The following is a 12,299-nucleotide window of genomic DNA, read 5'->3' on the forward strand; positions in this document are numbered from 1 at the left end:
GCCGCTTTCGTTTCCCGGCAGCGCGGGCGGGGGCCGCGGGGCGGTGCGGGCGGGCGCTGCCCCCGGAGCCGGCGGCGGCAGATGCGGGGCGCTCCCCCGGGCCGCCAGCCCCGCTGCCCGCTCTGCGGCGCCCTCGCTGCCCCGGGCTGCGGCGGGCGCTGCCGGCACGTCGAGCTGGCTCCCCCGCAGCCGCCGGGCGCCCGCCGCCCCGCGCTGGCGGAGGGAATGCCCGGGTGCCCTTTCTGTGGGGAGGCGGCAGGGCGGGAGCTGGAGGAGCACGTCCGGGCGCGGCACGGGCAGCTGCTGGGCGCCCCGGGCGCAGGTGAGCGGCGGCGGGAGGGGCTGCCGCGTGGCGGGCCCGCGGCGGCTGGGGCGGGCCGTGGCCGCCGGGCGGGGAGCGGAGAGGCGGCCCGCGGGTCTCGGCCGGTGTGCCGGGAGCAGGGCGCCCGGGAGGGCTGCGCCGTGCGGGGGGTGCTGCCCGAGCGCCGCGTCCCGCCGGGGGCGGCCGCAGGGCGCTGGGATCGGTCACAGGGCGGTGAGGGAAGAGGGTGGAGGCGACTAACATGGGAAAGGACCGTGAGCGAGCCCGGTGGGGACATCCTGAAAAACTTGCTCTAGGGCAGATCGAAAAGCAGTAATACAGACGATCCTTCGATGTTTAGCGTGCCCCAAACACACCATCAGTATTCAGTACATCATAAAGGATTTGTGGGATAGACTGGTTTGGGTTGGAAGGCACCTTAAAATAATCTAGTTTCAAACCTCCTGCATGGGCAGGGTCAGTGTACTGTAAGGCCATCTGTAAGGTTGCCCTGGAGCCTTCCCTTCTCCAGGCTGAACAACCCCAAATGTCTCAGCCTGTCTCCCATGGGAGAGGAGCTCCAGCCCTCTGATCATCTTTGTGAGCCTCCTCTGGACTTGCTCCAGCTGTGTGCCATGTCCTTCTCGTGTTGGGAACATAAGAAAGGGCCCCAGAACTGAAGGCAGTACTCTAGGTGAAGTCTCATGAGAGTGGAGTAGAAGACAGGGAAGTGTTTTTTAGCTGTTTGACATAGATTGGGTTGCAAAGGTTTCACTTCTCCTCTCAAAGTCTCACATTTGACAGGATCCTGCAGAGTAGTTGCAGTGCTCATTAGAGAAAGGAAGTTTGAATTTTTCAATAGGGACTTAGGAAAGATCCCGCACTGATGTATTCTGAAGTACTAAACATTGATTTGGAGACCACAGGGGTGATCTGGGCGTTAAATGTGGAGTAAGGAAAATAGGTAATTATTTTATATTTATAAAATAGGTACTGTACTTTATTTTAAACATGGTCAGAATTTTATACTGATTAACCATCCAAAGTAGTTGGTAGCTGTTTAAGAAACTCATAGCATGTCTTTTAGTGGGTAGTGCTCTTAGAAGACTAGTGTTCTTGATGTAACAAGCTTTGTATACTGACAAGAAAAACAAGTGATGGTTAGGATGCAGCATTTGGCAGTATAATCAAGCACACTGCACAGTCCTTGGTTAAAAATATGTTTCTCTTTTAAAAAAACACAACAAAAAAGATCTTAGCATTGAATCATATCTTACTTCTATGAGTGCAAATAATGCAGAGCTTGAATAGATAACTTACTTGCCTGCATGTCAATTTCTGTTTTGAAATTAGTTACATTAAGGGTGTTTAGGTTTTTTACATACATAGAATGTTTCAGGAAACCACATGTTTGCAGTGTTAGGCAAAATGTTGCTGTTGAATTTAGATTATTACACCTGCAAGTTTCCCTCCAGCCACTCATGAACATTTAGCTTGGGCAAATCCTTTCCAGAAACAGCTAAAACAGTGTATTGATTCCTGTGTTTTGTGAACCTGGGAAGGTGCATGTAGAATCTAGGACTTCAGTAGGAGGCAGTAAAGGTGGATTCAGGTTCTTCTCTGGTGCCCAGTGACAAGACAACACGCAGGTGCAAGGTAAAATACAACAAATGCCATTTAAATCAACAACACTTTCTTTACTGTGAGAATGGTCAAACACTGGAGTAAGTTGTCTGGGGAGCTTGTGGAGCATCTATCCTTGGAGTTATTTGAAAACTGACTTGAAAAGGCCCTGTGTAACTTGATCTGTTTAATTTGACCCTGTTTTGAGGACGAGATGGTCTCCAGAAGTCCTTTTGAACTTTACCGTTTGTATATGGTACTCTTCAATAATCCTGAAACTGCAGAAAGAATATTTATACTTTATTCTTTCTGCCTACCAACTACTGTGTTATCATGCAAATATTTAAGTTTTGTAAGCAAGTGTTCTTCTGTTAGCAAGACAAGTCTTTTCATTAACAGTTTGATATTTCAGACTAAATATTTGTAATACAAATATTGGCATAGCAAATTGTGATGGGGCAAAACCTGATTCATAGAAATAAGGAAAATATGTCTTAAAATTGTCTAGTATTTAGATACAAATTCTTAAATTATTAAGAGAGCAACAGCTGCTTAGAATTTGCTGCCTTTCACTGGGGAATTTCAGTGGCAACACAAAGTTCTTTACTGTGTATTTATCTTAGACTGTGTATCAGTTAGGTGGGAGATTCTCACAAAAGCCATGAATTGCGTTAATCAAGAAACTGCATTTGTTTTTCAGACACAGATAATGTTGAACAGCTGTATGAATGTCCAATGTGCAGTCTTACTTGTACAGACATTCAGATTCTTGAAGAACATGTGGATTTACACTTGGAACAAAGCTTTTCAGATGGTACGTGAAAGGATTCAGGCTTGATACTTGAAAGCATTTACAAGTCTTTGAATGTTGCACTGTAGGATCTCTGAAAAAATGTAAAGTAAATATTTCCTGATTTAAAAAGAGTGCTGGACACATACATAATGAAGGTAACATAGCTAATAGCAAGTCCTATCACTTGCTTAAGTGCTCTTTTTAATTACACATGCAAGAACAAGTATTTGTCTGTGCATGCTTCTGAAGTAAATGCACTGTGTGTTAGCCAAAACAAAAACTTAGAGCAAGAAATGTTGAAAAGACAGCCATATTATATATTATTTTCTAGCTCTGTAGAAGGTTTACATACATGGAATTTAGCATGGCACATTCCAGTGTGATAAGCTGAAAATTGTATAGCTCATTAAAATGTAATTTTTTTTCTCAATTCTTTTCTCTAAATGCTTATGCTGATTCATTATTCATAGCAATAAAGGAATCAAAATTAATTTTCATTATTAGCATGGCAAATAAAATCCTAAAGATTTTCTATCTAGTTCTCTGATCCTAAATTTGCTTTTGTCACTTTGTTGTGAGACTGCTGAGACTGATCATAGAAGCTAGTAAGTGTGTGGTTTTCAAGAAACTTGGACTTCTTACTAACAATGAAATGAAACATTGCAAAAAGCTGTTTTCTCAGTAGTAGAGGTACATGCCAAGTAATTGCTCCAGTAACTGCATAAACCTTGTCCAAGTCAAGAGTCTGAGTCTTGGTAGAGTGAATGCAGTTAATCCTTTTTAGTGTTAGTTGCTAGCAGCTCAAAATAATGTGGAATGCATCTCCTAAAATTAATTCCCCGTTGTGTGTATATGTCTGCTTAGAAAATAACCTTTAAAAAATAAATAAATTATCCATCACAGCGTTGTTAACCTCCCTATCAAGTCTTCTCTCTTTGGAATTTTATTCCTGGGTAGGTGGAAGTATAAGAGATCTAGAACTGGCTCAGTGGCTCCAAAATGAAGAAGATAAACGTCAGAGATCAGAAGAAGAGAAGCGGGAGAGAGAAGAATTTAAAAAGCTGCAGGTAGAGTAATATTTCTAAGTGGTAACATTTTGAACAGTTGTGCCATTGGAAACTGAGTATCTTGAAACTATGGTGACCTGTAATGCCCATGCCGTGTCAGACCTGTGCAGTCAGGCTGTGTTGAGGTAGTGGTGCAGGGGTGGGCTACAGGCAAATACAAGCCCTTAGCAGCCTTGATCCTGGCACAGGTCCTGGCTGTACCTGCCTTGAACTACTTGGCTTTACTGATTTGAGTGGTACTGACTCAGGATGGGGCTGGATGCTCTCTGTGCATGGCGTGCTGCCATCCCCAAGGGCCCTGACATACCTGCTGCCTGGAGCATATTCCCTGGCAGAGTGCTTGAGACCATGAGCATCCTGGCTATCCTCTTCCTGGACACCATCACTTGCTCCAGCGACCACTCCCCTGCCAGGTCCTGCTTCCCTCACTCTCCCCCTTTTCCCCCCATTTCCCACTTGCTACTTTCTGGCTAGTGACTGCCTCTGTGCCAATAGCTGTCTGTCCAAGAGGGAGCAGAGGGATGTGCCTGCTCTTCCAGCTGTGGCTTTCCTAGTTCCACAATCCTATTCAGAAGTGAAGCTTGGCCTTCAGCTCTGAAATACCATAAATCTGATGTTTTTATGTCACACTGTTCACTATTTTTCGAAGTTACTGATTGTGCATGCAGCTTCTCAAAATCACTAAAAGTGAGTTTTAAAAATGTGATTTAAATAATGCACGTTCTATCCCTAACAGAGACAGTATGGCTTGGATAATTCTGGAGGCTACAAGCAGCAATTCCTGAAGAATATGGAAAAGGAAGTCGATAGAGGAAGGATGCAGCCTTTTGAGTATCACAAGAGAAAAGCAGACATGATGGAATGTTTGGCTTCTGGTATAGATGATGGGAAAACAAAGACCTCAGGTAAGAATGCTGAAATTATACAACTAAGACTGTATGGTTTAGACCTAGGGTGTAGTGATCGAACCTGTATTTAGCAAAGCATGTAATTGGATGTTTAATACTGGTTGCATCCTAGTTCTAATCCTTATTTTCTAGATCAGTCCATACCAGTTTAGTCCTAAAGTAATAAGGAAAATAAAGGTTTATATCTAATCTTTATCCTAATGTAGAGACTTTTTTCCTTCTTTTTTATTGTTTTGGTTTGGGTTTTTTTGTTTTCTTTTTTCCTATGCAACCTTGGAACCAAGTTGTCTAGTTAAGGATCCAAATGCATTATGTATCAAAAGATGCAAATATCTTACTACAAGCTGGTTCTCCTTGAGTGAATACTTGTTTGCTACTTAGTACCCATTGGTTCCTAATCTAGTGTCTGTTAAAATTTACAGTAGATTTTTATCTTGTGTTTCAGTTAGTTGTAGCTAGTTGTAAGTTGATCCCGGGTAAGGACAATGTTCATCTGATTACAAATCCAAGAGAGGACTGGAAGAAGTAGACATGTACTTGATACCTCTTCTTTGAAGTGTTTTATAATTGGTACAAAACTGCAGTGTTGATGGATTTCTGTGTCCCTTTCAAAAGGATTTCCTTGTTTTTACTTGTCAAGACCACAGTTCACAGGTCTTTTAGCTTATTGCTAGTGGTTCTAGCTTACAAAATATCCAGTTGGTTCTTGACGGTAACATAATTTTTTTTCCTATAAGATATATTGAGTGGAAATAATACTTTTAAAGTTTTCATTCTTGGTAATGATTTAGACTTCAGAAAGTAATTCAGACAATAATCTGTAATGGGTGTGGAATTATTGTCTTCAGAACACCATGGCAAGAAATGGGCTTTTGAGAATTTAGATACAAAAATTGGAGAGAGTGTTTCCAAGCATGTTCTTCCATGCGACAAAGGAGGATTTGGAATATCCTGCAAGTAGATTTAAAGAAATGTTTACAGTAATTCTCAAATTCTGTGCCATTCATTTTCATGTCTTAGTTTCTCCAGGAAAAATAATTTGAGGGGAATAAAAAGATTACATAGTATGCATAAGTATTTCCATGTTCTTAAGGGGATGTTGTACTGGAGGTGGCCATGGCATGGGAATGCTTTTTTGGTGGCATTAGTTTTTCTGTTTCATTGTAATAGAAGAGAAGAAGGTTATCAAGAGTAGTCAGCATGGATTTACCAAGGGGAAATCATGCTTGGCTAATCTGATAGCCTTCTATGATGTTGTGACTGAATGGATAGATGCAGGGAGACCAGTGGATGTAGTCTAGCTTGACCTTAGCAAGGCTTTTGAAACAGTCTCCTATAACATCCGTGTGAGCAAGCTCAAAATATGAGGGATAAAAGAATGGGTAGTGAGGTGGATTAAGAACTGGCAACACAATAGAGCCCAAAGAAGTGATGGTCAATGGTGCAGAGTCCAGCTGGAGACCTGTAACTAGTGCAGTCCCTCAGGGATCAGTGCTGGGTCCAGTCCTGTTCAATATCTTTATCAATGACCTTGATGACAGGACAGAGTGTCTTCTCCGCAAGTTAGCTAATGACATGAAGCTGGGAGAATTGCCTGATTTGCCGGAAGGCTGTGAAGCCATTCAGAGAGATTTGGACAGGCTGGAGAGCTGGGCAAAGACGAACCTAATGAGTTTCAACAAGAGCAAGTGCAGAGTCCTGCACCTGGGAAGGAACAACAAAAAGCACCAGTACAGGTTAGGAGGTGATCTGCTAGGGGGTAGCTCCATAGAGAACGACCTTGCAGTCCTGGTAGACAAGTTCTCCATGGGACAACAGTGTGCCCTTCTGGCCAAGAAGGCCAGTGTCATCTTGGGGTGCATTAAAAGAATTGTGTCCAGCAGATTGAGGGAGGTTCTCCTTCCCCTCTACTCAGTCCTGGTGAGACCTCACTTGGAGTATTGTGTCCAGTTCTGGGCTCTTCAGTTGAAGAGGGACAGAGATCTACTTGAGAGAGGGCTACAAGGATGACTAAGGGACTGGAACACCTACCTTACAAGGAAAGACTGAGACCTGGGGCTTTTCAGTCTAGAGGGGAGAAGTCTGAGGGGGGATCTAACTAATGTCTATAAATACCTGAGGGTTGGGCATCAAGAAGGCGGGGACAAGCTCTTTTCACATGTGCCCTGTGATAGGATGAGGGGCGATGGATTCAAACTCAAGCATAGGGAGTTCCACCTCAGCATGAGGAAGAACTTCTTTACTGTGAGGGTTACAGAGCACTGAAACAGGCTCCCCAGAGAGGTTGTGGAGTCTCCTTCTTTTTACCCTAGGTTTTTTTGTTCCTGCTCTGGCAGGGGGATTGGACTCGATCTTCAGAGGTCCCTTCCAACCCCTAAGATTCTGAGATTCTGTAGTAGTTCCTGTCCATATCACAGTTTATAGTGTAGTTCAGGCTGTTTTATATTAAATATTCATTGTGTAGCAACAGTGAAGACACAGCTTGACTTATGAAAGCCTTTTAGTACATACTTCATCAAGATGGAATAGGTGCTGTGTCCACCGATTAGGGGATTTGGGTTCTAGATGTGATGTTGGATCATCTAGAGGTTTTAAAATAAATTATCTTAAACTGTATCTGTTCCGAGCTGGGGAAATAATGTTTTTCTGGTGAATTTTGTAGTTGATGTTATTGATAAACTTTGTATTTGATCTTCTTTCAGGAGTCATTGAAGCACTGTGCAAGTACTATCAGAACGAAAACAAAGACGTGAGGCGTGTATGGCTTTCCTCAGGAGTAGATCACTTCCACTCATCTTTGGGCGACAGAGGCTGGGGCTGCGGTTACAGGAATTTCCAAATGCTCCTTTCCTCACTGGTGCAAAACAGCTTGTATAATGACTGCTTAAAAGGTATTCAAGAAAATGCTATCCATTTGTTTCATGTACCTCAGATGACAACCTGTTTATTGATGTTTTGCCTTTTCATTTACACAGCAAGGATTACTAGGTCAATGGGACTGATTAAATGCTGGCTAAACCACTGGAACTTACTATGAAAAGAAAGATGAATGCTGGCAAGGCATGATGTCGTTGAAGTTTTAGCTTTAGTTTTTTAGGTGCGTTGTTGTAACATCAACTGCCTCTCATAAAAGAAGCTCCATATTTTTAATTCATAGAATATTTCAATAACTGTAACCACAACTTTAAAACTTCTCTCTTCCAGATACTACACTAATTCCTAATATACCAAAGATTCAGTCCATGATTGAAGATGCCTGGAAAGAAGGCTTCGATCCTCATGGAGCATCTCACTTCAACAACAAATTACGTGGTTCCAAAGCATGGATAGGAGCCTGTGAAATTTTTTCACTGCTAACCAGCCTCAGGATAAAGTAAATATTGCTTTTATTTGTTGTTATTTTTAAGTATTGATTTAAGTCCTGTACCTTTAAAGGTCAGACTTGCCAGCTGCATGATTGTCACTAAACCACTAAAACCTTAGTGGCTTTAAATCTAACCACCTTGTAAACAGATCTGATTTAGTGCAGCATAAAGCTGCATAACTACTTATGCAGGCACATAAACTGAACAACTACTTAGATCATTGAAACTTGGTGAATATGTCATATATGCATAGAGTCAAAGACTGATTAAAAACTTAATTTATCTGAATTTTCTTCTCAAGAAGAATCTGAATTTCAGCTATTCAAGTGCATAATTCTGAAAGTTTTTATGCAAAAAGACCAAACATTTTAATTTTGACAGGCTTCATAAGTTGTTGTTGGACTCAACAGAGTAGAGCGTTTCTTCATTATGATGTAAATCTTCCAGTTTTGGACAGTATATATTGCAGTGCTTTGTAATTATATGTCCTTTACTCTGTTTTTTTTAAAAAATAAGTGGTCATGACCGCTGGACACCTGGAATTGCTGTGTTTACCAAACATTCTCAGTGCAGGAAGCAGAGACTGAGAAGTGAAACAGTTGTTTTAAGAAACAACCCCTTTGAAACATTACTGTTGCTTTCATTCTGAATGTTCTGTAGGTGTCAAATCATTGACTTTCACAAACCAACTGGCCCCACGGGTACGCACCCTCGTTTATTTGAGTGGGTTTTGCGTTACTATTCTACCGATAATGAAGGTGGTGCAAAGGTAGTGTGTACTTCCAAACCACCCATCTACTTGCAACATCAAGGTCAGTATCACAATCTGCTGGTTTCAAACTATTCTCTATCTTTCTTCATATGTGCTGCAACTTAAGAGCAGCATTTTACATTCCTTCTGCATTTAATGGAAGGCATGGCTTTGTTGCCTGTTATTCTTTTTACTTGGTAAGAACTGTGTTACAGTTAGTATTTGTATAGGATGGAAGAACTGGATGTGATTTGGATCTCAACTTTTTGATACCTGCTCTTTACTTATAACTACCTTGCTAAACTTAAAGTGATGTTCTCCTTGGTCAGAAAGTAAGTAGTATGCTACAAGGAAATAAATTAGTGTGTTTTTAAAATGCTGAAACTCTATTTTGAAATTAGGTCATAGTCGCACTGTTGTTGGAATAGAAGAGAAGAAGAATAAAACCTTATGTCTGCTACTGTTTGACCCGGGTTGTCCTTCCCAAGAAATGCAGAAACTGCTAAAACAAAGCAGTGATGGTACTAATATCAGACTGCTTCGGAAGTTCGTGGGTAGCTTAAAAGAAAAGCAGTACCAAATAGTGGCTGTAGATGGTGTACTCTCATTGGAGGAGAAAGCTGTAAGTATTTCAGAAAATGGTTTCTGTCTAAGAAAGTCTAAGAGAGTCTGCATCTCTTCTGTACTACTCAAATGCATATAAATATATGGCTGCATGGTGAATATTTATCTCTTCATGTTCCTCGTTCTTCTCTGCTACTTTCTGCTTGTTCTCTGTGAATTGAGTAATAACAAGATATCAAAACTAAAGAAGTGTTACATGTAAATGCATGCCATCTTGATGTAAATGACAACTTCTTTTACAAAGGTTGCAGCTGTTTGTGGATGTAAACTGAGCTTTTTTTCTTTTAATTTTCTTACAATATTGTCTCCTAACTTACTGTGGGCATATAAGGTACTTACAAAGCATTGACAGACCCAAGTTATGTTCAGAGGTTTTTATTGCAATTTTGTAAAGCTGTATGGTATCTCTCAGCCTGTCATAGTTGAAGAACAAGGCACACAGATCATGAGGCCTAACTATCCAATGTCTCCTTAACTTGTACAGTAGAGCTAGTGCATCCTGCTTTCTGAAAATCCTTAGAACTTCATATATTAAAAAGCTGCATGTTTGAGCTATTTCTCTTTGGATACTGTAATTTTTTAAGACCTTGGAAGCTTTCAGGTGAATGACAGATAAAAATTCTGTTTCTTAAGCTTCCTCTTTCCTAAACTAACAAATTAATTCTGAAGAACCATATTGTGATTTTGTGGTGTCTTATCACCACTAATTGGGCATGTTCAAGCTTCAAGACAGGCATTTCTTTAAACTGAAATAGTTGGTGACTGAATCACCCACTCATATGTCTTTAACAGCTGTATGTTGAAATGAGGTATTGTCTTAAGTGTTTTCTGGCACTGAACATGCCAGAAACAAAGTGAAACACATCCAGGCTCTCTTCCTCCTGCTGGTGAAAGCTTTACAATTCAGGACACACTAAAAGGAAGTGTTGTATGGGATTTGTGTGGGGTGCTTTGTTTGTGTTTGGGCTTTTTTTTTTCCCCTTTTTTCAAATATTTGATTTATATTGACAAATATAAATTATTTAGAATTTTGTCTTGAAAGCTTTTCTTTAATCAAGATGAAATATAACCCCTTATACTCATTAAGCTTACTAAACTGCTAATTTGGAAAATTCTCTTTAAAGTGGTATTTTTGTTCATTAAACTATTCAATTTCCCTTCTCTCCACTGTTTTTTAGGCTTGCTGCCGTGCTTCTCAGGTCTTAACATCAGAGAAGATTCCTTAAAGGATGCCTTTATTATCTTTCTTACCTCTTTTGGAATCTGCTGGATGCAAATCATTAGACTTCTGAACTGTGACCCTAACTCAACAATTTCTTGACTTAGCTGTGTCTCCATAAATGTTTGGGGGCCCTGGAGAAGCACAACACTAGAGTAAACCTGTATTTTTGATCTTCAATCAATACTGCCCTCCTGATGAATCTGCAACTCTGAGGTATTACAGTTACTGTCTTAACTAGAAGATTTTCTGTTTTCTTAGTTAAATTACAATGCAACACCATTCTGTGACAAACTATTACACCATAGTTAACTGTCAATGAGCAGTGGATAGAGATCCTGTGGAACTACTTTACTGGAGTGCCTCTGTAAATGTATTTATGCTGACTCTGTTGCCAGTGCTCCATTTCTTACCAAATTTGATCAACAAATACCTATTACGTCTCAGCAAATTCTCCTGCAACTATTTGCAAAGTCCAGAGACAGATCAGTGATTTTACATGGTACAATCTGTTCCACCAGGGATTAGTTTACTACTGAACTTCTTTTTAGCTAGCTGGCTAGTCCAGCTGTCACTTGTAAACACAAACATGTGTGCTTATGAGGTGGGTCAGTGTTAACATTGATCCTAACTCTGATCCTATCTTAGACCTCACAGGTACAGATCTAAGATAGTGGTGTCCAAAGTAGAGTGCATGTGCTCTAAGGACTCTGCAAGACCATTGACTGGGAAGTTTTCCTTTTGTATCATGAATAAATAAATAAATAAAACATTGAGAAGTGTTTTGTTTCATATTTGTCATACCTTTTTATTTCCATTTCTGTGTATGTTTTATAGTTTCTATTTACTCTAAGTAGAGCTTAGGTACTTCCCTTTAATTCAGACTCTCCTACATGTTGACATCTTGATGTAGGTGTAGGAGTCTTACTGTTAACCTGTTTCTCTCATGTTTAACATGCTCTGGCAATAAGAACTAGTATCTTCTTAAAGTAGTGACACATATTAGCATGTAAAGATATTACAACCTGTAATCAATAATTCTTTCTGAAATGTGCATGAAAGTAAAAAAAAAAAAAGTAATAATTATGAAAATGTGTTCATTTCAGTTGGTATGTAGAAGTGGCCTATAATCTGTGGAAGGGTTAAATATTTAGGACTCTGGAGGGGCTGAGGCTAGGGACAGAGTTCCTGGGACCTGGAGGACCATCCATGGCCAGGTTAGCCCTGTTCTTCACTTGCTGTGAAGTGTTGCAGCCATGCTGTCATTTAACCTCTCACAGGTACGTTTCTGTCTCTTCTGCACTGTTCCCTCACCTCTCCTGTGACAGGGGCTAATTCCAGATCCAGAATATGCTTCACCAGTGTGACACTGTGTCCAGATGGACAGCCACCAACCATTTGAGACATTGAATTCCTTATGTAAGCATGACCTTATGCCAAGATCCCAATAAATATTCATTATATTTGGGTTTTGTTTCAGTTTGTTATGGGTCTTTTTGTTTGTTTGTGGTTTTGGTGTTTGTTTGTTTTTTTAACAAGCACTCTGGAGTGTCAAATGCCTAATTGCACATTTATTAAGGTAAAGTTCCTGGTGTCTCTCTTGTTTCAGTTTGACTTCAGAAATGCTATGTAAAGGTCTGACCAACCA

The 12,299-nt window shown here is 40.8% G+C and overlaps 1 protein-coding gene across 1 annotated transcript; it reads left to right on the forward strand.

The window, feature by feature from the left end:
* The first annotated feature begins 22 nt into the window (after nucleotides 1-22).
* ZUP1 (zinc finger containing ubiquitin peptidase 1) lies at nucleotides 23-11,443 on the forward strand. Its single transcript, XM_051613408.1, has 9 exons — nucleotides 23-322; nucleotides 2,625-2,738; nucleotides 3,675-3,784; nucleotides 4,521-4,689; nucleotides 7,395-7,583; nucleotides 7,897-8,065; nucleotides 8,718-8,869; nucleotides 9,210-9,430; nucleotides 10,611-11,443. Exons 1-9 carry the CDS (start codon nucleotides 82-84, stop codon nucleotides 10,656-10,658), a joined length of 1,413 nt encoding a protein of 470 aa, XP_051469368.1. The 5' UTR covers nucleotides 23-81; the 3' UTR covers nucleotides 10,659-11,443.
* Nucleotides 11,444-12,299: the final 856 nt, after the last annotated feature.

This window comes from Apus apus, chromosome 3 (assembly GCF_020740795.1).
Source record: "Apus apus isolate bApuApu2 chromosome 3, bApuApu2.pri.cur, whole genome shotgun sequence".
In the NCBI taxonomy this organism is placed as follows: Eukaryota; Metazoa; Chordata; class Aves; order Apodiformes; family Apodidae; genus Apus; species Apus apus.

Excerpts from the sequence above, each read along its gene's own strand:
- ZUP1 (XM_051613408.1), top strand. The coding sequence starts at position 82 with ATGCGGGGCGCTCCCCCGGGCCGCCAGCCCCGCTGCCCGCTCTGCGGC. Across the intron at positions 2,739-3,674 it reads GGAACAAAGCTTTTCAGATG|GTGGAAGTATAAGAGATCTA; the intron begins GTACGTGAAAGG and ends ATTCCTGGGTAG. Across the intron at positions 9,431-10,610 it reads TCTCATTGGAGGAGAAAGCT|GCTTGCTGCCGTGCTTCTCA; the intron begins GTAAGTATTTCA and ends ACTGTTTTTTAG.